This window comes from Hyperoodon ampullatus, assembly GCF_949752795.1.
Source record: "Hyperoodon ampullatus genome assembly, chromosome: 15".
NCBI classification, from domain to species: Eukaryota; Metazoa; Chordata; class Mammalia; order Artiodactyla; family Ziphiidae; genus Hyperoodon; species Hyperoodon ampullatus.
Genome location: NC_136928.1, coordinates 53,340,401 through 53,365,094, shown reverse-complemented (window position 1 = coordinate 53,365,094; position 24,694 = coordinate 53,340,401). Strand labels below are relative to the sequence as shown.

At 45.7% G+C, this 24,694-nt stretch overlaps 1 protein-coding gene across 1 annotated transcript in view; it reads right to left on the bottom strand.

Moving 5' to 3' along the window:
• The window catches only part of ABCG5 (ATP binding cassette subfamily G member 5), a gene marked incomplete at both ends in the record, with an annotated part of 35,063 nt that overhangs the window by 8,596 nt on the left and 1,773 nt on the right, over positions 1-24,694 (bottom strand). The window contains 9 exons of the mRNA XM_079720845.1: positions 2,553-2,738; positions 8,038-8,176; positions 8,991-9,196; positions 9,279-9,492; positions 10,329-10,458; positions 11,215-11,354; positions 12,930-13,062; positions 17,357-17,455; positions 17,538-17,674. Coding sequence (XP_079576971.1) covers positions 2,553-2,738; positions 8,038-8,176; positions 8,991-9,196; positions 9,279-9,492; positions 10,329-10,458; positions 11,215-11,354; positions 12,930-13,062; positions 17,357-17,455; positions 17,538-17,674 — 1,384 coding nt within the window. The remainder of the gene's footprint in view (positions 1-2,552; positions 2,739-8,037; positions 8,177-8,990; positions 9,197-9,278; positions 9,493-10,328; positions 10,459-11,214; positions 11,355-12,929; positions 13,063-17,356; positions 17,456-17,537; positions 17,675-24,694) is intronic.

The window sequence follows — 24,694 nt, the reverse complement described above, 5'->3', positions numbered from 1 at the left end:
CCCCTCACTTTCAGTCTGTATGTGTCCCTAGGTCTGAAGTGCATCTCTTGTAGACAGCATATATACGGGTCTTGTTTTTTGTATCCATTCAGCCAGTCTATGTCTTTCGGTGGGAGCATTTAATCCATTTACATTTAAGGTAGTTATTTATATGTATGTTCCTATTACCATTTTCTTAATTGTTTTGGGTTTGTTATTGTAAGTCTTTTCCTTCTCTTGTGTTTCCTGCATAGAAAAGTTCCTTTAGCATTTGTTGTAGAGCTGGTTTGGTGGTGCTGAATTCTCTTAGCTTTTTCTTTTCTGTAAAGGTTTTAATCTCTCCATCAAATCTGAGTGAGATCCTTGCTGGGTAGAGTATTCTTGGTTGTAGGTTTTTCCCTTTCATCACTTTATATATGTCCTGCCACTCCCTTCTGGCTTTCAGAGTTTCTGCTGAAAGATCAGCTGTTAACCTTACGGGGATTCCCTTGTATGTTATTTGTTGTTTCTCCCTTGCTGCTTTTAATATTTTTTCTTTGTATTTAATTTTTGAAAGTTTGATTAATATGTGTCTTGGTGTGCTTCTCCTTGGATTTATCCTGTATGGGACTCTCTGCACTTCCTGGACTTGACTATTTCCTTTCCCATATTAGGGAAGTTTTCAACTATAATCTCTTCGAATATTTTCTCAGACCCTTTCTTTTTCTCTTCTTCTGGGACCCCTATAATTCGAATGTTGGTGCATTTAATGTTGCCCCAGAGGTCCCTGAGACTGTCCTCAGTTCTTTTCATTGTTTTTTCTTTATTCAGCTCTGTGGTAGTTATTTCCACTATTTTATCTTCCAGGTCACTTATCTGTTCTTCTGCCTCAGTTATTCTGCTATTGATTCCTTCTAGAGAATTTTAAATTTCATTTATTGTGTTGTTCATCATTGTTTGTTTGCTCTTTAGTTCTTCTAGGTCCTTGTTAAACGTTTCTTGTATTTTCTCCGTTCTATTTCCAAGACTTTGGATCATCTTTACTATCATTACTCTGAATTCTTTTTCAGGTAGACTGCCTATTTCCTCTTCATTTGTTCGGTCTGGTGGGTTTTTACCTTGCTCCTTCATCTGCTGTGTGTTTTTCTGTCTTCTCATTTTGCTTAACTTACTGTGTTTGGGGTCTCCTTTTCGCAGGCTGCAGGTTTGTAGTTCCCGTTGTTTTTGGTGTCTGCCCCCAGTGGGTAAGGTTGGTTCAGTGGGTTGTGTAGGCTTCCTGGTGGAGGGGACTGGTGCCTGTGTTCTGGTGGATGAGGATCGTCTTTCTGGTGGGCAGGACCGTGTCCAGTGGTGTGTTTTGGGGTGTCTATGACATTATTATGATTTTAGGCAGCCTCTCTGCTAAAGGGTGGAGTTGTATTCCTGTCTTGCTAGTTGTTTGGCATAGGGTGTCCAACACTGTAGCTTGCTGGTCGTTGAGTGGAGCTGGGTCTTAGGGTTGAGATGGAGGTCTATGGGAGAGCTTTCACCGTTTGACATTATGTGGAGCCAGGAGGTCTCTGGTGGACCAATGTCCTGAACTCGGCTCTCCCACCTCAGAGGCACAGGCCTGACACCTGGCCAGAGCACCAAGACCCTGTCAGCCACATGGCCAGGTACGTGGTGAGTTCCTTGCCTTTTGGGAAGTCTGAGGTCTCCTGCCAGCATTCAGTAGGTGTTCTGTAGGAGTTGTTCCACATGTAGATGTATTTCTGATGTATTTGTGGGGAGGAGGGTGATCTCCACGTCTTACTCCTCTGCTATCTTGACGGTCTCCGGGCTCTTTTCTTTGATTTTTAAGTCAAAGAAACAGAGCTGTCTTCACATTTTCTCAGGGACCCATAGTTTACTTACTGGAGCCCACTCACATCACCCACCTGAAACCACTTTCACCCTTCTAAAATTTTCTGCCCTTCCTGCTTTTATAAAATATACAATATGTATGTATGTGTACATATATTTTTTTCTTGGTTATAAAGTAATGCTTGTCCATTATAGAAAATTCACAAAGTATAGGAAAATATGAAGAAAATTAAAATAAGTATCACCCAGAGATAACTACTGTTTACATTTGGTGTGTGTCCTTCTAGTCCTGATGCTTCCTTGAGCAGTCTTTTATCCTGCAGCCTCTTTTCTTATCTGATTATTCTTACTTTCTTAAAGTAACTGAGAATTGAGAGCTGGAATAGAAACTCAACAGTGCCAGGGAAGAAATGAACTAAATGCCTGCTGTTTAGCCTGTAATAGGCTGTGAGTATTTCTGGAGGACAGCTTGGTTTTCCTCCTCTTGTTATAATGGCTTATGACATGTGATAACATGCTTCAATCGTCATTTCCTGATTCTCATTCTGAAGACGTTTTATTTAACAAATAATGAACAGTTCAAAGTCTAAGCAATACTGACTAGGAAGCACTATAAATACTCTGGACTGTAAGGTGATAGAGTATCACAGTATCATACAGTGCTTCTCTGTAATGCCTTATAATAATCATTATGAGGTGATCATTAACATCAAATCATACCAATCTAAATCATCTGAATTATTAGATCTTACCTCAGGAATCCAGAGCCTGCAAGCACCCCAGCAATGCAGAGCAGGGCCACCATGCTGTTGACCACATTTGGGTTTTGGACCACACCAAGTAGCACAAGAGTTAGAAATTCACCAATTAAGTGGGGGGCCAAGAGAGCAGCAGAGAAATATCCAAATCTGGCAGCCTCAGGGTATAAGGCCAGAGTCCTAGAAAAACATAAGGTCTTTAGTTCCTCTCCAAGGGTTATCATTTAAGAAAAATTCCACACTTGACTTCTGTGGATAAATCCATGGTGGTTAAGTGAGTGGGGAGAGTCTGCAGGACAGGCCAAACTCCCCTTTGAAAGGCCTTTTCGGAACAGGGCCAACATTTGAGGCCATTTAGTCCCTCAAATTGTTTCTGTTGGCCCCAAGTCAATGGAGCCACCTTTTCCTTTTTACAGCCCCTCAGCTCTCACAGAAAAATACTAATACTCAGAGGATGGTCACAACCAACTGCAGTAAGTAGGGCTGAACTGTCCAGGCTTCTCCATAAGCAACCACATTCTGCCTGGCTGGCACTGCTCCCACCCTAGCTAGCCTACTACCCTAATGCTAAGGACTCACCCAACCTGCTTCTCAGCCCCTCCTTCCCTGAACCTCATCCTTGTTACATGGGGTTACTGCCAGCTGAAAATCCTTCACTGCTTTCATCCTCCAATGGATTAGCCCTCCCCAGGCCTGTTCCATTCCATTCTTGTCTTTTATTCTACCAACCCCTTCCACTGATTTGACCTTCATGTTCTTGTAAACAAGCTACACTATATCCATGCCCCTTAACTGCTTACATTCCTTTCACCAAATAACATTTCCCTGGTGATAGCACGTCCTCAACAACCCTTAGACATGGCTGCTCTTTCTTCCATTTGTAGAGTAAGTAAGAGGAGTTGGTATGTCTTACACTCAGCCCTCCCTACCACTCTTCAAGGCCATCTGCCCTTCCTCCTATACAAATCAGGAAGTTGGCTTATACTATTAATTCTCTGCCTCAAGGCAGTCCTCTGTGACTTTTAAGACAGTCTCTCACCTTTGATGATTTTGTAGCTTTTAGACCAGGGTCAGTTTTGCACTCCTGTCCATCATCATTATCCTCAAGGTTTTTAACCTTGATAATCCATCAACACCAGTGCCTCCTAATTAGGTAACCTGATCAATTCCAGTGGCTCCACCCACCTAATCTTGATCACTATGTCTTGGATTTAAATGTTACTTGTTACTCAAAACTGTTCCACGTCCAAGGTTTCACATTCTGAAAATGCCCTTTCTGATCATGGCCTCCTCCTGTCTCCCATTTCCCCAAAGCCCTCAATGCCTCAGATCCTCATCCCTTCTGCTATTCTTTGCCTTACCAATCCCCCACCTGGGGACCTTGCTCTCTCAATTAAGCTGTGCTAATTGGATCCACTCTGCCACTTTGCCTCAGCTGATTCCTGGACCCCTAATTCTTCCTCATTGCTTATTGGGTTCCAATGTCATGTCCCATCATGGCTAATAAAAACTTCTACTTTAAACTACGCCCTCTTCCCAGGGAATTTCAAACTCTCTCCCCAGTGCTCAGCAGATGGATTTACCTCCCATTTTGTGAATTTCTATCTTTATCTTCCCTACTTTGCATCCCCTCTCTTTCTCCCTGTCTCTATCTCTTACCCCATCTTTGCCAAGCTTTATCCTGTCTACTTGCATCCTTGGTACTATGTTAATCTGATTTTCCTATTTCTGCCTTGGTCTAATCTGGAAACTTGATCTGCGACTTACCCAATTTTTCTGTAGTTTCATCTTCTCTCAATCTAATGGTTTTCCCTAATGGTCTTACTTACCGTATTGTAAAATAACCACTCCTTGAGTCTGGTAACCTTTTAAGCAACTGCCCCCTCTTCATCCTCTCCTGTACCACCAAGCTTCTCAAACAGCACCTGCTTCTCCCATCTCACTCCTTGTTCCCTTGTAAACCTGACTGGCACCCCCACCACTCTACTGAACCTCTTTTTTGGAAGAGCACCAGTGACCTCCTAATCCTATGCCTCACCTCCTTGAACCTCTGCAGTACTGAACGGGTTCACTACACCTTCGTGAAACTCCCTCCCCTCTTGCCTTCTCTGACGCTGCCCGATCCTGCTTCTCTTTCCACCACTCTAACCACCTCTCTGCCTCTCTCGCCGGATTGCTTCCCTCTTCCCACCCTCTGAATGTGCCTCTTAAGATATCACCCTCAGACCACTTCCTCCCTGACATTCTCGCCTATAGAATCCATTCCCAGGCCTCTCCTCTCACTCTTCTTGCCTTTTCTTTCTACACCAACCTATTGTGCCTCAGATTGACCTCAGATTGACATCTCCAGTTGGGTGTCCTGTAGCATCCCAGATGCAAGATATTCAAAACCAAATCCATTCTCCTAGCACTTTTTTTCTTTTTTGAGGTACACGGGCCTCTCACTGTTGTGGCCTCTCCCGCTGTGGAGCACAGGCTCCGGACGCGCAGGCCCAGCGGCCATGGCTCACGGGCCCAGCCCCTCCACGGCATGTGGGATCTTCCAAGACCAGGGCACGAACCCACGTCCCCTGCACTGGCAGGCAGATTCCCAACCACTGCGCCACCAGGGAAGCCCCAAAACCAAATCCATTCTCTTTCCTCACAAACTTCATAAGGATGCTGTCCCCTTCCCATTCTCCCAGGCTGAAAACTCAGGCATCATCCATGACTCTCTTTACCTCCCAGCAAATCCATTCCATTTCTGAGTCCATTCGATTCTACTTTCCCAGCATCTCAAAGTGAAACCCCCTTTCTGTTGCCACTGCTGCTCTCTTCACCAGAGCCTCTGCCTTTCCCAGACTGTTACCAAGGCTCCTCACTGGGCTGTCCAGCCTCTCTGCCCTAACTCTCCAGTCTGAGACCAAAGTGATGCCAGCCTCACCCCCCGGAGTCCAACACAGATGGGTCACTCCCTGGGTATCAAAATCCTCTACTATGTACCAGTATCTAATCCACTTCAGCCCCTTAGCCTGGCATTCAGCACCTCGCCTACCAGGCTCCAAGGCTGTCAGTCATATTTTCCATGATTCCTTCCAATCCTCCTTTCCCCACAGCACAACTGAATGTTTTCTCTGGAAAGGTCTTGTGTGTTTTTGCTTCTGAACCTGTGCTCCTTCTCTTTCTTCCCCTGAAATGCCCTTGCTCCTTTTCCATCTATTCAAATGTTGCTCATCTCTCAAGTTCTCCTTTATAAAGCCTCCAAGAGTCCCTCTCCCCATCCAGCCAAATGGACCCTTGGTCTCCTTTGTAATTCACTGTGATAAGGAATGTGAGATGGGGAAGAGACATTCCCCATCGCTGCCTCAGCTTCCTCGTCTTCAAACAAGGATAATTAATAATGCCACCTGTATAGAATGGTGGCAAGGATTACATGAATTGATATATTTAAAACTTTTAGTGCCTGACATAAAAGCAGGTGCTCAATGTGTCAGCCATTATTGTTATTATATTCCTCAGCATAGTGTTTGTGCTTCTTTATAATATTAATCTTACACTTTCTTGAATTAAAGTCATCTGGAGATTTATGTCCACAATCCATCATCTGAAATACTTTAGGGCAGAATGTGTTTTGGAATGTGGCAATTTACAGATTTGGGAAAGACTTCACACTGCGTAGACCATACTTGCTGCAGTGGAGTGTGGGACTCCACCTGTACCATATCTACCAAACAGAAGTGTTGCTGTGGGAAAAGTACAAAGAACCTCATGTTGGTTCAGATCGGATTTTACTACTGAGTGAGTTCAGGTCTGATGTGCTGCTAAGGGTCAGAAAACACTCTGGCTTTCAGGGCCGTCTCAGTTCAGAATTGCAAGCTTGAGGGCAGCCCCTTCAGTTTACTCCCCTTTAAATCCCCAGCTGCACCTGGCACTGTGCCTGGCACCTAGTAGGCATTCAACAAACTTTTCTATCATTGAATCAAAGTATTTGCTACATTGCTAACAGCTGTGCTGCCACTAGAAATGATTCTGTGTTTTTGTCAAAAAGAGTCATGACAATACTGAACCTAGTTTAAAACTGCCCAGTTTTCTCAAATCGTACAGAACTCTTTCTCATGGGCAGTTTTACAAATATTATATGGTCTTCAAAATCAGTGCTTTGCTAATTTTAAAGTGCATATAAATCACCTGGGGGATCATGTAAAATGTGGAATCCAATTCAGCAGGGCTGGGCATGAGATTTTGCAGGTTAAACAAAGCCCCAAGGTAACACTTCGTGGGCCACATTGAGGAGCAAGGTTCTAAATTAACAAGGTTCTCAATTTCCAGCCAACCTTGGCTTACTCAAAAATGGTCAGTTTTTAAAAATCTGCTCCTGGATCATTTAGCCTAAACTAGACGGGCCTGTGGTTTACATCACAGATCAGAGATTCAGCATGTTCCTGAGTGTCAGAGGATAAGGAGGCTTCATCAGGGCCAGCAAGGAGGGCCATGTGGTCCCTGCCACCGCCCTTGGTTGCGAGAGTCCGCCCTCTTGCTAACCAGAGCAAGCAGCTTTGCCTCTGTCACTCCCCAGGGTGACACCGACGTCTAAGAGTCTGCACAATAAGACCTTCTAACTCTTCATCTTGGAGCTCAAACTAACCAGGCCCTCACTTATCTTCTACTTGTATTTCACTTGATTCATAATAATTATTCACATCACATATCATGGGTCTTTATACTGGTTATGGGTAGGAGCACCTGCACATGAATCCAGTGGCCTGAAGACAGTGTCTCCAGAACCGCCTGAAGTCCTCTCTTGGAGCGACAAGCTGGGCACCTTTCACTACTGGAATCACAGAATGCCGGATGATTCCCCCCATCTTTTCTTAAGGGAGAGCCAGAGGGATTAGGGAAGATACATCAACAAATAACTCTACACATTTTCAGATTTGCATCTGTAAAAAGTTCTATGAAATAAAAAGCACTGTCTACAAACCATCAATCAAAACCCAGCATCAGGGGTGCTTCATGGTTCTCCAAAGCCCTCTTCCATAGTCACTCTTGATTCCTCCACCCCCATCACACCAGCCCAACTGCGATGCCCCAGGTCGGTCAAATGAAACCTCAGGCAGCGTTACTGCTCCAGCTCACAGCAGCCTGGGAGCCACGCTGAGCTGGCTGGACAGCCTCGCTGCCTCTGCACATGGTCCCAGCTACTCCAGAGCCCTCCCCCCAGGCCAAGCCCCGCAGTGAATGTGGGACAGGCTATTCCCTGGTGCGTGTAGTCTTGCTGGTCTGCTCTCAGGTCCCGTGTGGCCCACAGTGGGGTTCCTCTCTTTGTCCTGAAGGACAGGACACTGTACTGGACATTGGTGGGCAAAGACAGACCCTCCAGAGCAGAGAGCTGTTTACCCTGGGGCTCTCCCTCCACAGGTCCCACTGGCCATCTGGGACCCCACCATCTGGGAAGCAGGGCCCAGGAAAACTGAAGGGCTCTGGACACCCTCTTCCTTACCAGTAGCACACGCTGCAGAATATCATGGTGGCAATGACACTGAAGGGGAGCACGTGCAGCACATAGGCTAGCAGCATCTGCCACTTCCGGTACAGGCCATCCTCGCTCTCCTGATCGCTGACGGCTCGCAACACAGGAACTGGGCATGGGAGGCAGGATGCAGGACAGCCGGTCACCACACAGCTGGAGGAGGTGGGGTGCTAGCCCGGGCTGAACTTGAGATCTATCAGCACTGGATGGTGAGGACCAGCTGGGGCCCCCTAGTCATGGAGAAAAGGAACCTGACATCCATAGAACTATAAATACCCCCACCCCAGAAATCCACCCTCTACCTGAATTACAATAGGATTACAAAAGCTGTCACAATTTATTTCTGTCTCTCTAAAGTGGGGGGGAGGGGTGTCACCGATTCAAGAACACACATGCAAAAGGGACACAAATGAGTGACGGGAGGCACTCTGTCCTCTTCTCATGCAGGGTGTTGGCACAGAACATCAGGCAACTAGGTATTGCTTCTGGACTCCCATTGAGTTTGAAAACCAGGTGTTGGCTGTCCTAAAATAGGCTCCAAAAAGAACGTTAACAGTGCAAAGTTGGCCAGGCATCCGGGCCCCCATGGGTTGTGCCTCCTAATGGATAAGAGAAGATACCAGGGCTGATCTTCTAAAAACCCTGCCCAAACTCTGCTGCATCATCTCCTCATGACTTCATGCTTCCCTGGATCCTCAGAGACCCTCAGGGAGATCCACTTGGTGAGCTAATTCCCACTAAGGTGTTACTAATTCATGAGTTACCTTGTCCCAGAGAGAGAACCTGGAGGGCGCCAGGTTGAGCTCAGAGAAATACCCCTATAATGGTGGAGCCTTGCAAGGTGTCGGCTGGAGAAAGGAGATATTCAGGGAGAGAGAAGCTCCCCCGGCCCCGGGGGCCCACCTCCTGGGCAGGGCACTCACACAAGTTCACAGCGTTAAGCATGCCTGTGTACGGGATGGCACCCACAAACTGGTACAGGAGACCCACACGGTCCTGGATGGCACCCTTTAGCACGTCGTTCTGGACCCGTAGAAGGAAGAAAACGATGAACAAACCCATGATCAGATTCTGAGTGAGACGCATAGTCACCGCCAGCTTATTTCTCATTAAGTTTCTCGTCACTCTCCTGAAAACCAAACAACCCCGTTTTAATTGCTTTTCTTTTATGGGTGGATGTCTACCTATCTAAAATGGGGTGAGGCTCTTACCTCAAGAGAACACACAGTTTAGAAAGGGCTCCAGGAGAATCTTTGGTTTTGAAAGGAATCACTGGTAATGTTTTCAGGTGTTTTGTTCTCTCAATATCCTCCAAGGTTTTGCGATACATTGCTGATTCTTTGTAGGCAGATTCAATCATCTGGACTCTCTTGTAGGTTTCTATTTCCCGTTCTTTGTTTTGGGTATCCACTGATGTCAGGTCCACTGAAATTTTTTTCCCACAAAAAAATGACCCATGTGTTTTTAAATGCACATATATACACAGTGACTAATAATATATATTCCATCATTGATTTAGGAGTGCTAACCATAATACCTCATCTCACCAAAATAATACCTGTTGTCAATGCCCACCTATAAAATCAGAATATTTTAAAGCTACCACAGCAGGGCCATGAGGATCCTGATAGGCCTGTCTGGGAGAATTCAGAAGTTCAGCTAATTTTTCTCTGACAAAGTAGAACTGCACCATTTCAAGAGAGATCCCCGGGACTTTCCTGGTGGCGCAGTGGTTATGAATCCACCTGCCAGTGCAGGGGACAAGGGTTCAAGGCCTAGTCCAGGAAGATCCCACATGCCACAGAGTAACTAAGCCCGTGCACCACAACTACTGAGCCCACGTGCCACAACTACTGAAGCCCATGTGCCTAGAACCCGTGCTCCACAACAAGAGAAGCCACCGCAACGAGAAGCCCAAGCACCACAACCAAGAGTAGCCCCTGCTCACCGCAACTAGGGAAAGCCCACGCACAGCAACTAAGACCCAACACAGCCAAAAATAAATAAATAAAATAAATATATATATTTTTAAAGTGAAGAGTAGTGGTAAAATGTTTAAAAAAAAAAGAGATCCCCCACCTCATTCTGATAGGTCATCTATGGCAAGTTAATTGGCTCAGCCAAATTAAATTTTTGAAGAGTAAAAACACCAAAACAAAAGGAGAAATAAAACCCACTTGTGCTGGTGTCATCTAGGCAGAAATCTGAGATGATAAAGTTTAAAAAACATATATGATGGGGACTGTGAACGAAAAACTTACCATAAAAATCAAAAGGGTTTGAATGTTCGGGACAAGGGTAACTGCAGCCACTGAAGAAATCAAGCATTTCCACCGGTGTCCCGCAGAAAACCAGCTCTCCGCAGCTCAGAATGGCAATTTTATCAAAGAGCTGATTGAACGACAGACAGTGTTAGTGTGTCATCAGGTCACCACATCCTTATGGAAAATAAGTCTCAAGTAGTCAGTCCTTCGACTGTCTCAGCCATACATCAGTACTCTTACTGCGGCCATCGGAACCACTCAAAAGGCATCCCTCTTCCTTCCAGCCTGGGTTGCCACTGTGGGTCCTGCTGCCTCCCAGCCTGCACCCAGCATCATGTCTAGGATAGAGGACAGCTCATGGAACTGGTCAGAGGACCTAGGTTTGAGCCCCCACCGTGCCCCGGAATGAGTGACCTTGGACAGAAAAAATTTTTTTAAATCTCAGGTCCTCATCTATAAAAGGCAAATAATAGCTCCCTAAAAGGATCCTAGGAGATTAAGGTGAGATTTTTGGGAAGGAAATCTATATGATTTAGTGGAAAAACACAGACTTGAAAGCCAACTGGAATATGAATGCCAATTCCAGCTTTTTATTAACTGTGATATTGGCTCAATTTTGGATCATTTCTAAGTCTCACTCTTCCCCTCTGTAAAGTGAAAATACTGGTACACACCTCATAGGGTTGTTGTGCGGATTAAAAGAGCTAGTGTATAGAAGGTATTTGGTACATGATAGGTGCTAAAAGAACTGAGTTTCCATCCTTGGCCCTTCCCATCAGGATTGCTCTGGTTTAAGTACTAATCTCTACTCCGAGATCCCCAGCCTGGCACACATATACCCACCCTGGATGAGTTGAGCTGGAACAACAGATATCCCCCTCACCTGGAAGAGCTCGGAGCGGGGCTGGTGGATGGTGAGGATCACGATGCGGTCCCTGCGAGCCAGCTCTGCTATGAGGACGACGATCTGATTTGCAGTCATGCAGTCCAGGCCTGTGGTTGGCTCATCAAAAAGCATGACCTCTGCGGCAAAGATCAGACATCTGAGTCACTGCCGAGCCTGGGCTCTGTGCTCTAGCCTCAGAAATTTGAACAGTTCCTTATTGAGCTGTCTTATCCCATCCAAACAGTGTGCAGTGAGCAGTACTTTAGCCTGAGCCCAGGAGAAGACACCTGACCTGGAAGGGCCCAACTCCCAGCTCCAGAGCACATCCCAGCCTTAATCCTTGAAGGGACAAGGCAGCAACCACATCAGGCCTCTCATGTGGCACTATAGACTGTATGGGCTCCATCCAGGGGACCCTAACAGGGAACAAGCGCTGGCAGGCTGGCACCCAGGTGTTTCTAAAAGGCTGAGAGGAGGCTGGTTAAAAAGGCAAAATCTCACAACATGGATAGACCTAGAGATTATCATAGTAAGAGAAGTCCAACAGAGAAAGACAAATATGATATCACTTATATGTGGAATCTAAAATATGACACAAATGAACTTATCTACGAAACAAACTCACAGACACAGAGAACAGACTCGTGGTTGTCAAGGGGGAGGGGGAGTAGGGGAGGGTGGATCGGGAATTTGGGGTTAGCAAATGCAAACTATTATACATCGGATGGATAAACAACAAGGTCCTACTGTAGAGCACAGGGAACTATATTCAGTATCCTGTGATAAACCATAATGGAAAAGAATATGAAAAACAATGTATATATATGTGTGTGTGTGTGTGTGTGTGTGTGTGTGTGTGTGTGTGTGTGTGTGTGTAACTGAATCACTTTGCTGTACAGCAGAAATTAACACAACACTGTAAATCAACTATACTTGAATACATTTTTTAAAAAGACATAATCTCACTTCATGTCTAGCACTTTCCAACACCAACTGCGTCTTTGCACTGCAGAAAACTCTGACCTGTGAAACAAAGTCCGAGATGGGACAGGCATTTGGATTCTTTAGAGGGTTTAACTGTAGCTTATTTCTACCCAAAAAGTACAGGGGCTCTTAAGAACAGCCCTCTTATTTGTTCTGAAGAGCAGGCAGTCTTGTCTACCCCAATGTGAAGAAAGTATCCAAATGTATCATGTCCTCTTCCAAGTGTATGTAAGTGGCAAGGTTTCCCCAGAGAGTGGGGAGAATGAAGCCAGGCAGGAGAGGCAGGTGACTGGCTACACCATCTTGATAGCCCCTCCTTCCAATATATGTACTTTCTCATGTATCACTTGAAGTCCTGTTTTAATTCCTGCCGTTTCATAAATACTTCTCGTCACAGCAAAACTCACTGGCTTTCCAGAGTAGACACGGTGGTGCTGCTCTAGTAAGAAGCAGGGACAGGGCATTCATGGAAGACCCTAACTGAACATTAACACAAACGCAGTGCTTCCAAGTCCAACAGCTCTTTTGTACTTGGATGATGGAATCGCATCACGAACTACTTAGATTTCCAAAGAAACCGGGTCCCCAGTTTGAGAAACCTCAGTGACTTCAGTTCCCAACCAACCAACCCCTTTCCAAATGGAGACTGTGAAGAAAGGGCTGAAAATATCTGCAGACACATGGAAGATGCCAGGCAGCAGCCAGTAGCAGTTCTGGGTCCCACTTACTGGGATCCTGGAGGAGCTGGGCTGCGATGGAGACCCGGCGCCTCTCACCATGGGAAATTCCCCCAAAGTTGTAGTTGCCAATCAGTCGATCTGCCACGTGGCTCAGACTCAGCTCTGCCATGACTGCCTCCACCTGTAAGAGACACAATGTCCAGGAAGGCTGGTCACTGCTGGGCTGTGTCCCAGTTCATGGGCTGAGGATGGCAGGGGAAAGGCAACACACTTCCCTTGAGTGCTTGGGCCACTTCCAGACTCACCACATCCTAGGGAAAGCATGCCTATTACAAGAGAATCCAATTTGGTTTAAATCACAATATATGTATCAGATTAAAATAAATAATATTGACATGAATTTTTTTTCAGAAGTCCTTACAGCAACAAAAAACTGTTTCAACTTGCTTCAGGGAAAGTCAGCAGGAAACAATGCAGACTTTGTTGGATCCCTGTTTTCAGATGCTACAGTCAGTCCAGCCCATAGAGAACCCCCCCCCCAAGGCATAGTTACAATATAGCTTATTTTTTCAGACTTTGGTTTTTGAAACTTTATTATAATAAATGTTTTACATGGAAAAAAAAATCAATTTGGTTTGAACTAAACCTGGCTTCCCCTATGTAACCCAAATAAGTCCTGGAGTCCCATGTGGCCCAATCTTACTGTGGTTTTGCATCAAATATAATCCAGCTATCAAAAGTAATTAAAAATAAAGCCAATCTTTATTGGAATCTCTTTAAGGACGTTAAAAGGAACCCAGTTTATAACTTACAGCCACACTTTTTTTTTTGGCGGTACGCGGGCCTCTCACTGTTGTGGCCTCTCCCGTTGCGGAGCACAGGCTCCGGACGCGCAGGCTCAGCGGCCATGGCTCACGGGCCCAGCCGCTCCGCGGCACATGGGATCCTCCCGGACCGGGGCACGAACCCGTGTCGCCTGCATCAGCAGGCGGACTCTCAACCACTGCGCCACCAGGGAAGCCCCAGCCACACTTTAAAAAATATCCTTTCCCCTAATTCTCCTCACTCTGCTTATCTTATACCCTGCAGCTCCCTGAAATCCTCTGTTTACTACTCAACTCCCCAAAACAATCATCACTAAAAAAAAAAAAATTCTTTACTGACTCTCTAATCAAGAAGGTTGGCCTTTTCCCTCCCTCTCCCTCTTTCCTTCCTTAGTTTATCTCCTCACCAGAGGCCCTTTCAAAAATCTCTATTTATGGTCCTCCCCTGACTGAGTACCCCTATCTGCATTAGGCCCTGGGGAAAACAGAGAGAAAGAGACTGGGAATACTTACATATATGGTAATGAGTTTTGTTCCCATACATCTCTAATGAGATTGTGCTTCTTTTATAATGAAAAAAAGAGGACTTCCCTGGTGGTGCAGTGGTTAAGAATCCGCCTGCCAATGCAGGGGACACGGGTTCGAGCCCTGGTCTGGGAAGATCCCACATGCCGCGGAGCACCTAAGCCTGTGTGCTACAACTGCTGAGCCTGTGCTCTAGAGCCCGCGAGCCACAACTACTGAAGCCCGTGTGCCTAGAGCCCGTGCTCCACAAGAGAAGCCACCACAATGAGTAGTCCCTGCTTGCCACAACTAGAGAAAGCCCACGTGCAGCAACGAAGACCCAATGCAGCCAAAAACAAATAAATAAATAATTTTTAAAAAATACCCTATTAAAAAATAACAACAACAGCAAACTAAATTGGAGTAAAGGAGGGGATGATTTACGGAACAAAGTTCCAGAGGAGACAGGAAGTGGGATCAATAGATGAAGCTTTGACCAAAAGAAAGGGATACATCTGAAATAGATACAAAGGAATAAGGAGGAGGTTAGAAATGCATAAGTAAACCAGTATGATTGTCTCTCCTTGCCATCAGAGTGGAAGGATTCTGGAATTGAGCTTCACTTGACGTGGCAAGGTTTATGTGTTCACCAGCCAGGATAGATTCCTGAGTGTCCCTTTCATGTGCTCTGCAACAGCAAGAAAGGAGTAAAGCTTGCCCCTCCTGGCTCAGAAGCAATGGACAGGGGAGACATTTACTTCATCTGTTTCAGATGTCTCTGGCTAGAAGCCTCTCCCGTGTTTTGCAAGCACTGCTGGGAAGAGAATTCACAGAGTCTTGGAAGGGACCACTGGGACCGTCAATCCTCTCCATGCTATGTGATTTCACGTAAACTGATTCATTCCTCACATCAGCTCCAGGACAGATGCATTATTACTCTATCTATTATAGAAAAGAAAACAGATCCTCAGACAGGTTCATAGATTGCCCAAGGTCACACCATTAGCAAGTGGCAGAGCTGGGACTGAGAGTAAACTGTGTGGGTTCTCAAGTGGTCCAAGAAGCACAAGGGCGGACAAAGCCTGCGACATCAGTCATGGCGTTACGTTCAGGCTCGCAGAGGACCAAGGCAGGGCTGCTGCTCTCTCTGCTCTGTTATCACAGGCGCTTCCTTCTCCCTGAACTACTTTGTCAGGGTTTTGCAGCCTGTGGACTGGATTTGCTCAGAAGGTACTCTCAAGCAGGGAGAACTTTATGATAGGAAACTTTGCAGGACACTTAGGGGCTGCCAGTGCCAGGGAGAGGGACCATTCACAGGGGGCAAATTTGCCATCAACCAACTTCAGGTACCTTGAATTTTCTGAATATTTAGGCAAATATGTGCATTTTCAGGGGAAAAGTTTCAGTGGCTTTCTCAGATTCTCTCCCTGGGGTATGTGATGTAAATGGATCACTATCTCAAAAGAATCTGCTTATGACTTCATTTCTCCAACTCAAATACCAATGAGATCTTCTCCTACCCATTTTAGACACAAAAATACTAAAGCAGGCAGACAGGAAGCCTACATAGGGGTTCACCTGTCACTCACTGTCAGGGCAGCTAAGTCATGTGAACATGCCTGTGCCTCCCCGTGGGCCAAATCCCGACCTCTGTCTTCTCAGACCACAGTGAGGCCCAGGGAGGCATGATGGAGCCAGAGGACCTGGGTCCATGTTCCAGCTCTGCCAGTCCGAGGTGTTGGATCTTAATATCCTTGGGGGGCCGTTTCTTGATCTGAAAGTTGGAGATAACGCCTCTTTCATAGAGCTGACGCCAGAATGAAATGAGATGTGCGTGAACAAGGCCTGATGGATGCCAGCCACATGTGAGAGCCCAGAGAATAAGCTGGTAGAATAGCAAGAACCTCGCAATGCCTTCTGAGCACTCTAAGGTAACCTCCAGGTAGGAACAGGGCTAGTCCTCACTCTGTGGGTCTTGCTTGAAGGTTCCTCTGGAGTGAAAGCTATGCTCCAACACATCCAGGACTCTGAAACAGAAGAATGCCCTTTCCTGACTTGGCATGACAACAAACAAGCCTGTTGGTACTCTGGACACAGTTCAGACCTAGCTGCACTGGCCAAGCCCTGTCTGAGAGTCCAGCACCAGGGACAAGAGGAGTAACTCCCTGGTGACAGGCTCAGAGGTGCCTGATAAAAACGGAGTAACCTACTGCCACTTCAGCCGAGACGGAGGATTCCCTTGGAGGCTCAATGGCATTAAAGAAAGGCTAGCTTTGGAGCCTAAAGTGCAGATGTAATTTGTGTGCCCAGGAGGAACCTTCACTGAGGCCTCAGAGTGCTGAAGCCTCTGAGGCAGATGTCACCAGTGATCTCTGGCACCTCTGAGAGCCAGTTTCCCAGAGAACTGTGCCTGCTTTGCAGGTGGCACGTTGACCTGTCCTTGGTTTTATGTTTCCAGCCCAGACAGAAACGAGGCAATGTTTCTAGGTAAGGTCCCTGTGAGTTTAACTTGCAGCCTCTTCCAAATCAGGTCCACTTAAAGAAACAGATTGGAACTTAGAGTTGACAATTCAATAGTTCCTCCTTCACCAACTGAATCCAGTTTGGATGAGGCACATTCAAGACACCTCAAAGAAAGTTGAGAAAAAACGCAACAGGGCTGCAGGGCAACGCACAGTGAGGAAAATAGCCATAACTGTTCAAACACAGAGCTCTCAGGACAGTGCCACCCAACAGAAATATCACACAAGCCACATTCAGAATTTAAATATTTTAGTGGCCACGTTTTAGAGTGGAAAGAAAGAGATGAAATGAATTTTAGTGGTATAATTTCTTTAACCCAATACAACCAAAATATTTCCATTTTGACCAATAATCAATATCTTAAAAATTGTTAATGAGATATTTCACATTCTGTGGTTCCAGACTAAGTTCCTGAAATCTGGTGTGTATTTTACACTCACAGCACATCTCAAGTAGGTCTAGTCAGTCTCAAGTGCCCCAAAGCCACCTGTGACTAGCGGCTGCCAGCGCAGCCCCAGACTCTTAAAGGTGAAGAGCGAAGGGAAGGAAGGGGCAAGCGGAGGGACGACGGGGTGCAAAACCACAGCGGGGTGACCCCTCGGGTGGCCCCGGGGCGGTACCCACCTTCTTCTGGAAGAAGCCCTGGGAGCCGCCGCGGATGGCCAGCAGCGCCGTGTAGCACAGCGTCTCGCGGACCGTGAGGCTGCTCAGCAGAGTGTCGCTCTGCAGGAGAGGGATGTGTCAGCAGCCCCCCACTGGCTGCGGGGCCAGCGGGCAGCCGGGCAGGGGCCGGGGACGCGCGCACCTGCAGGACGTAGGAGAAGCAGTCCTGGAACTGCTCCCTGCGCAGCGCCCGGCCGTTCAGGAACACGTCCCCGAGCAGGGTCCCCGTGCGCCGCAGCCTCCCGGACATGGCGTCCAGCAGGGTGGTTTTCCCCGAGCCTGGGAGGCGACAAGAGAAGGTCCTGGAGGAGGCCCTGCACGAGGCCTCGCGGTAACTTCCCGAGACCCTCGGTGAACCCACGGTCCAGCCCTGACTTGTTCTCTCTTTGGCCTCATGGGACAAGCTCATGGCTGGAATGAGTCCTTCCAGCTTGTCTCCTCAACGAGAGGGGACAAGCTGTTTCTCTCCTCCACGTCAGGACTGAAGGAGCTTTGTCCGCCTGTTTGTTTGTTTCTAAAGCTGCTTGAGGCTGAAAAAGAAAATACAGGATCAAAATAAAAGGAAAACCAGGGTTCTTGGAAACGTTTGGATCCTGGGACATCTGAATTTGTTTCTGTGACCCCCTGGGATCCTCTGGTGGTTCCTGAATGTAGGCGACACTGCCCAGAGCCTCGCGGATTTAATTAAGTGTGGTCTGAGGACGAGCAGCACCAGCACCACCTGAGCGCTTTGGCTAGAAATGCAGAATCTCAGGCCCCAACTCCTAACTCGGATTCTGCTTTTTACAAGATCCCTGGGTAGTTCTCATGCATATTAGAGTTTGAGAAGCACTAGCTTAGTGAGTCCTTTGGTTAAAACCAAGTTGGCCTCAGCCTACACTGAGACCCTTGGACATAACCCAGCTGGTTGTCGCTAAGAACTTGCCCGCAGAGGAGACGGGATGAACTAACTGCCCTGTGCTGACGTGACTGGAGGGTGAGGTTTCTCCCGGTTTGCTTTTTCTAGGGTTAGAGTGATCCTTTAGGGTAGGACACCAGCTGGCCCTTCCCATACACAAGCTTACATGGGCCCAGAGAGTTAATGGAGACAGGAACAGGAGTCACCAGGCCTTTCCTGACCAAGGCTTTTAAGCAGTTAGAATGAATAACAGAGGAAATAGGCAGGAGGTTCTGGGCTGTCTGAGAAGATGGCAATAGAATTCTCCTGAGGATGTGATGACTTGTGCAAAACCAAAGAAAAGATCTTTTGTTCAAATATTTTAAAGAAACTGCTGGTGGGGCTTCCCTGGTGGCGCAGTGGTTGAGAATCTGCCTGCCGATGCAGGGGACGCGGGTTCGTGCCCCAGTCCAGGAAGATCCCACATGCCGCGGAGCGGCTGGGCCCGTGAGCCATGGCCGCTGAGCCTGCGCGTCTGGAGCCTGTGCTCCGCAACGGGAGAGGCCACAACAGTGAGAGGCCCGCATACCGCAAAAAAAAAAAAAAAAAGAAACTGCTGGTTGCTTTGAGGGGTGCAAAGATGCATAAGCCAAGCTCCTGGAGCAGTGGTTTTCTTATCTAACCCATGACTGACAAAGCTCAGAATCAGCCCCACTATGTCCAGGTAGAGGTCAGCGTGGGGAAGGGAGCAGAGTTTTTGTAAAGAAAAAAAATGGGGCGTCCCTGGGGTTGTCTTTCAAAATGTGCTCTGAAGTGTCTCAGTCACGATATTAAGCCTTGTCTGTGGTTCTTCTAACTAGTAGCCTCCCTAGCCTTACATTTCTGGGATTCAATCTCAACTCTGACAGACCTTCCAAAGAGCCTGTAACCTGGATTCCAGTTCCACCACTATCTCAAAACTAGCCTCCTTCTTTGTTGCCAAATCCAGTAGATGCTCCTCTGTATGTTGTCTGACTTCTCAGCAGCATTTGACACTGTTGCTTGCCCTTCTCTGTAAATCTCTCTCCCTTGGCCTTGATGCCACCTCATCCTCTTGGTTTAGTCCTGCTGGTCTGGCTGCTCCTTCTCAGCCTCTTGTGGGTGACCCTCGGGGCTCCTCTCATGTCACACATCCTCACTGAGCAACAGTGAGCACCAACTTGCTAGACAGCATGTGAGGGAGCCACTTTGGAAGTAGCTTCTCCAGCCCCATTCAAGCCTTCAGATGACTGCAGTCCCAGCTGACATCTGACTACCACCTCATGAGGGACCCCAGGCAAAAGCATCCAACCAAGGCACTTCCAAATTTCTGACTTGTAGAAACACTGAGAGATAATTAATGATTTTTATTAAGTCACTTACTTTGGGGATCCTTTTTTAAACATAGAAAAAGGTAACTAATATTATCCTTTTTTGAACATGTGTCAAATACCTATTAACTCATTAATGAGGGTACCAGTAGGATGACAAAAAAGGATTCATATCCTCATTCAAAAAAGGATATAAGGGACTTCCCTAGTGGCGCAGTGGTTAAGAATCCACCTGCCAATGCAGGGGACATGGGTTCAACCCCTGATCCGGGAAGATGCCACATGCCACGGAGCAACTAAGCCCGTGTGCCACAACTACTGAACCCACACACTGCAACTACTGAAGCCCGTGCGCTCTAGGGCCCTCATACCGCAACTACTGAGCCTGCATGCCTAGAGCCTGTGCTCCACAACAAGAGAAGCCACTGCAATGAGTAGCCCACTCACCGCAGCAAAGAGTAGCCCCCGCTTGCCGCAAGTAGAGAAAGCCCATGTGCAGCAACGAAGACCCAATGCAGCCAGAAAAAATATATAATAATAAGGATATAAGAACTAGCATGTACAAGCAGTGGGAAAAAGAAGACTGGAATAAGTGGCAAAGTTAGATGCAAAAATGGTTAATGCCCTAGGATGTGACACCAAAGGGACGGGTAACAAAAGAAAAAGTAGAGAAACTGGACTTCATGAAAATTTTAAACTTATGTTTTTCAACCACAGACACTATCCACAGTGCAAAAAGGCAACCCACAGAATGAGAGGAAAATATTTGCAAACCTTATATCTGATAAAGGATTAATATCCAGAATATATAGGGAGAACTTCTAAAACTCAACAATAACAACAACAGAAAACCAACCCGGTTCAAGATTGGGTAAAGGACTTGAATAGACATTTCTCCAAAGAAGATACACAGATGGCCAATGAGCACATGAAAAAATGTTCAACAGGGCTTCCCTGGTGGCGCAGTAGTTGAGAGTCCGCCTGCCGATGCAGGGGACACGGGTTCGTGCCCCGGTCCGGGAAGATCCCACATGCCACGGAGCGGCTGGGCCCATGAGCCATGGCTGCTGAGCCTGCGCGTCCGGAGCCTGTGCTCCGCAGCGGGAGAGGCCACAACAGTAAGAGGCCCGCATACCGGAAAAAAAAAAAAAAAAAAAAAGTTCAACATTACTAATCATTAGGGAAATATAAATGAAAACTATAATGAGATACTACCTCATACCCAACAGCTACAATAAAAAAAAATAGAAAATAACAAGTGTTGGTTAGGATGTGGAAAAACTGGAACCTTTGTGCACTATTGCTGGGAATATAAAATAGTATAGCCATTGTGGAAAAGAGTATAGAGGTTCTAAAAAAATTAAAAATAGAATTACCATATGATCCATCAATTCCACTTCTGGATATATACTCCAAAGAACTGAAAACAAGGTCTTGAAAATATTTGTACACCCTTGTTCATAGCAGCATTATTCACAATAACTAAAATGTGGAAGCAATCAAAGTGTCCATGAATGGATAAGCAAACTATGTCTCTCCATACAATGGAATATTACTCAGCCTTAAAAATGAAGGAAATTTTGCAATATGCTGCAACATGGGTGAACAATGAAGACAATATAAGTGAAATAAGCCAGTTAAAAAAGATAAATACTGTATGATTCCATGTATATGAGGTACTTTGAGTAGTCAAAATCATAAAAGCACAAAGTGTAATGGTGGTTGCCAGGGGCTGAGAAAATGATAGAAGGGAAGTTATTATTTAATAAGAATAGTTTCGGGACTTCCCTTGTGGTGCAGTGGTTAAGAATCTGCCTACCAGTGCAGGGGACACAGGTTGGATCCCTGGCCCGGGAAGATCCCACATGCCACAGAGCAACTAAGCCCATGCGCCACAACTACTGAGCCTGCGCTCTAGAGCCCGCAAGCCACAACTACTGAGCCCATACACCACAACTGCTGAAGCCCCTGCAGTCTAGGGCCCATATGCTGCAACTACTGAAGCCCACGTGCCTAGAGCCCGTGCTCCACAACAAGCGAAGCCACTGCAATGAGAAGCCCGCATGCCGCAACAAAGAGTAGCCCCCACTCTCCACAACTAGAGAAAGCCCACGCGCAGCAACAAAGATCCAATGCAGCCAAAAAAAAGAATACTTTTAGTTTTACAAGATGAAAGGTTGTGGGGATGGATGGTGGTGATGGTTGCACAACTGTGTGAATGTATTTAATACCACTGAACTGTACACTTTAAAATGGTTAAGAAGGTACACAAAAATATACTAAAAATGGCTTAAAGCCTTAAATACAAGACACCATAAAACTCCTAAAAGAGAACACAGGTGAAACGTTCTCTGACATAAATCGCAGCAATGTTTTCTTAGGTCAGTCTCCCAAGGCAAAAGAAGTAAAAGCAAAAGTAAACAAATGGAACCTAATCAAACTTATAAGCTTTTGCACAGCAAAGGAAACCATCAACAAAACAAAAAGACAACCTACAGACTGGGAGAGAACATTTGCAAACGATGCAACCAACAAGGGCTTAATTTCCAATATATACAAAGTCATACAGCTCAATATCAAAAAAAAAAACAACAATCAAAAAATGGGCAAAAGACCTAAACAGACATTTCTCCAAAGAAGACATACAGATGGCCAACAGGCACATGAAAAGATGCTCAACACGGCTAATTTTTAGAGAAATGCAAATCAGAACTACAATGAGGTATTGCGTCACGCCAGTCAGAATGGCCATCATTAAAAAGCCTACAAATAACAAATACTGCAGAGGGTGTGGAGAAAGGAAACCCTCTGACACTGTTGGTGGGAATGTAAATTGGTGCAACCACTATGGAAAACAGTATGGAGCTTCCTTAAAAAACTAAAAATAGACAACCTAAGTGTCCATCAACAGATGAATGGATAAAGATGTGAGATATATATATATATAATATAAATATAAAAATACACACACACACACACACACACACACACACATGACATAATGGAATATTACTCAGCCATAAAAAAGAGTGAAATAATGCCATTTGCAGCAACATGGACAGACCTAGAGATTATCATACTAAGTGAAGTAGGACAGAGAAAGACAAAAATCACATGATATCACATTTGTGGAATCTAAAAGATGACACAAATGAACTTATTTACAAAACAGAAACAGACTCACAGACATAGAAACAAACTTATGGTTACCAAAGGGGAAGGGGGGCAGGGGGAGGGATAAATTAGGAGCTTTTGGGATGAACAGATGCAAACCACTACACATAAAATAAACAACAAGGGGACTTCCCTGGCGGTCCAGTGGTTAAGACTCCACGCTTCCACTGCAGGGGGTACAGGGTCGAACCCTGATCGGCTAACTAAGACCCCGCGTGCCTCATGGCGTGGCCAAAAAAAATAATAAAGTAGATAAAATAAACAACAAGGACCTACTGTATAGCACAGGGAACTATATTCAGTATCTTATAATAACCTATAATGAAAAAGAATATGAAAAAGAACATATATATAACTGAATCACTTTGCTGTATACTGGAAACTAACACGTTATAAATAAACTATACTTCAATAAAAAATAAAAATAAAAGTAAATTAAATGGTTAAGATGGCATATTTTACATTATGTATATTTTACCACAATAAAAAAAAAGAAAAAAAGGGTTAATGCCCTACAGGGCCATAAAACTGTGACCTTTGGGTTTATCCTCTCTAAAAGGACAGAAATCACCTGTAACTAAATAGTCTTCTGGAAGGGAGCATGCAGCCTAGAGTCTAGGTCCTAAATGATCAAAAATAATGAGTCAAATAAAATTACCGGGCTTCCCTGGTGGCGCCGTGGTTGAGAGTCCGTCTGCCAATGCAGGGGACACGGGTTCGTGCCCCGGTCCGGGAGGATCCCACATGCCGCAGAGCAGCTAGGAGGCCCGTGAGCCATGGCCGCTGAGCCTGTGCTCCGCAACAGGGGAGGCCACAACGGTGAGAGGCCCGCGTACCGAAAAAAAAAAAAAAAAAAATTACCTTCCCCTGGAGTGTTGGTTGACTGTAGGCAGGCTTGCATTATGCAGACTATTCTCTAGTGAGACTTTGAACACCTAAGTCATCTTTTGCCTCCCTAGTAAAGACTTGATAAATAATACTTCTTTACATGAGACACCAATGAAATGTTATTTTCTGAAAAACTAAGAGTAATTCATAGAATTAATTCATTTGCTTAATCATTTATTCAGCAAATACTTATTAAGCACCAACGATGTGGCCAGCCCTCTCCTAACTGTTGAGGATACAGCAGGAAAAAAAAAAAAAAGACCAAGCTCTCACCCTCAGGGAACTTGCAGTCTACCTTGAATTCATGTTCAGTATAAAAGGATGGACAGTCATAAAACCATGATAAGGTATCATCAGACACCAGCCCATGAGCCCCTAGAACAGGGGGCTCCACCCACTGTTCTGCTGAGATGTGCATGAAGATGTACATTGGCCTGTGGGACACACTTCCGAGAAGTGGGTTCAATTCCTTGTGCTGCATGCCACCCTTTTTTATCCTACACAAGGAAGGAAACAAGTGACACACTATTATAGGAATAACTCAGCTTTTCTTTTTTAAGAAGTATAATTATCAAAAGGAAAATTAGGATGACCCTGGATGTTATGGTACATGCATACAATTAGAAATGGTTAAAAATTGTAAAAAGAAAATAAAAGGAGGGACTTCCCTGGTGGTCCAGTGGTTAGGACTGCCAAGGGCCCAGGTTCAATCCTTGGTCAGGGACCTAAGATCCCGCAAGCCGCGTGGCGTAGCCAAAATAGGAAAAAAAAAAAAAAAAGGAAATCTCAGGGAAGTGTAACCATTCTCGCCAGTGAATTCCTTTTCATTTCATCTTAACAACACTACTGTTACCGTCCAGCTGTCCCCACTGCAGCAGGGGAGTGGTGGTGGATTTAACTCCCCAGGTCGAAAGAGGCTATAACCATGCTTAACTTTTATCACAGACTTATATTGCTCACCTCTATTAAAGAGAGCAATGCAAGTGAAGAATGGCAGGAAGTGTCAACAAT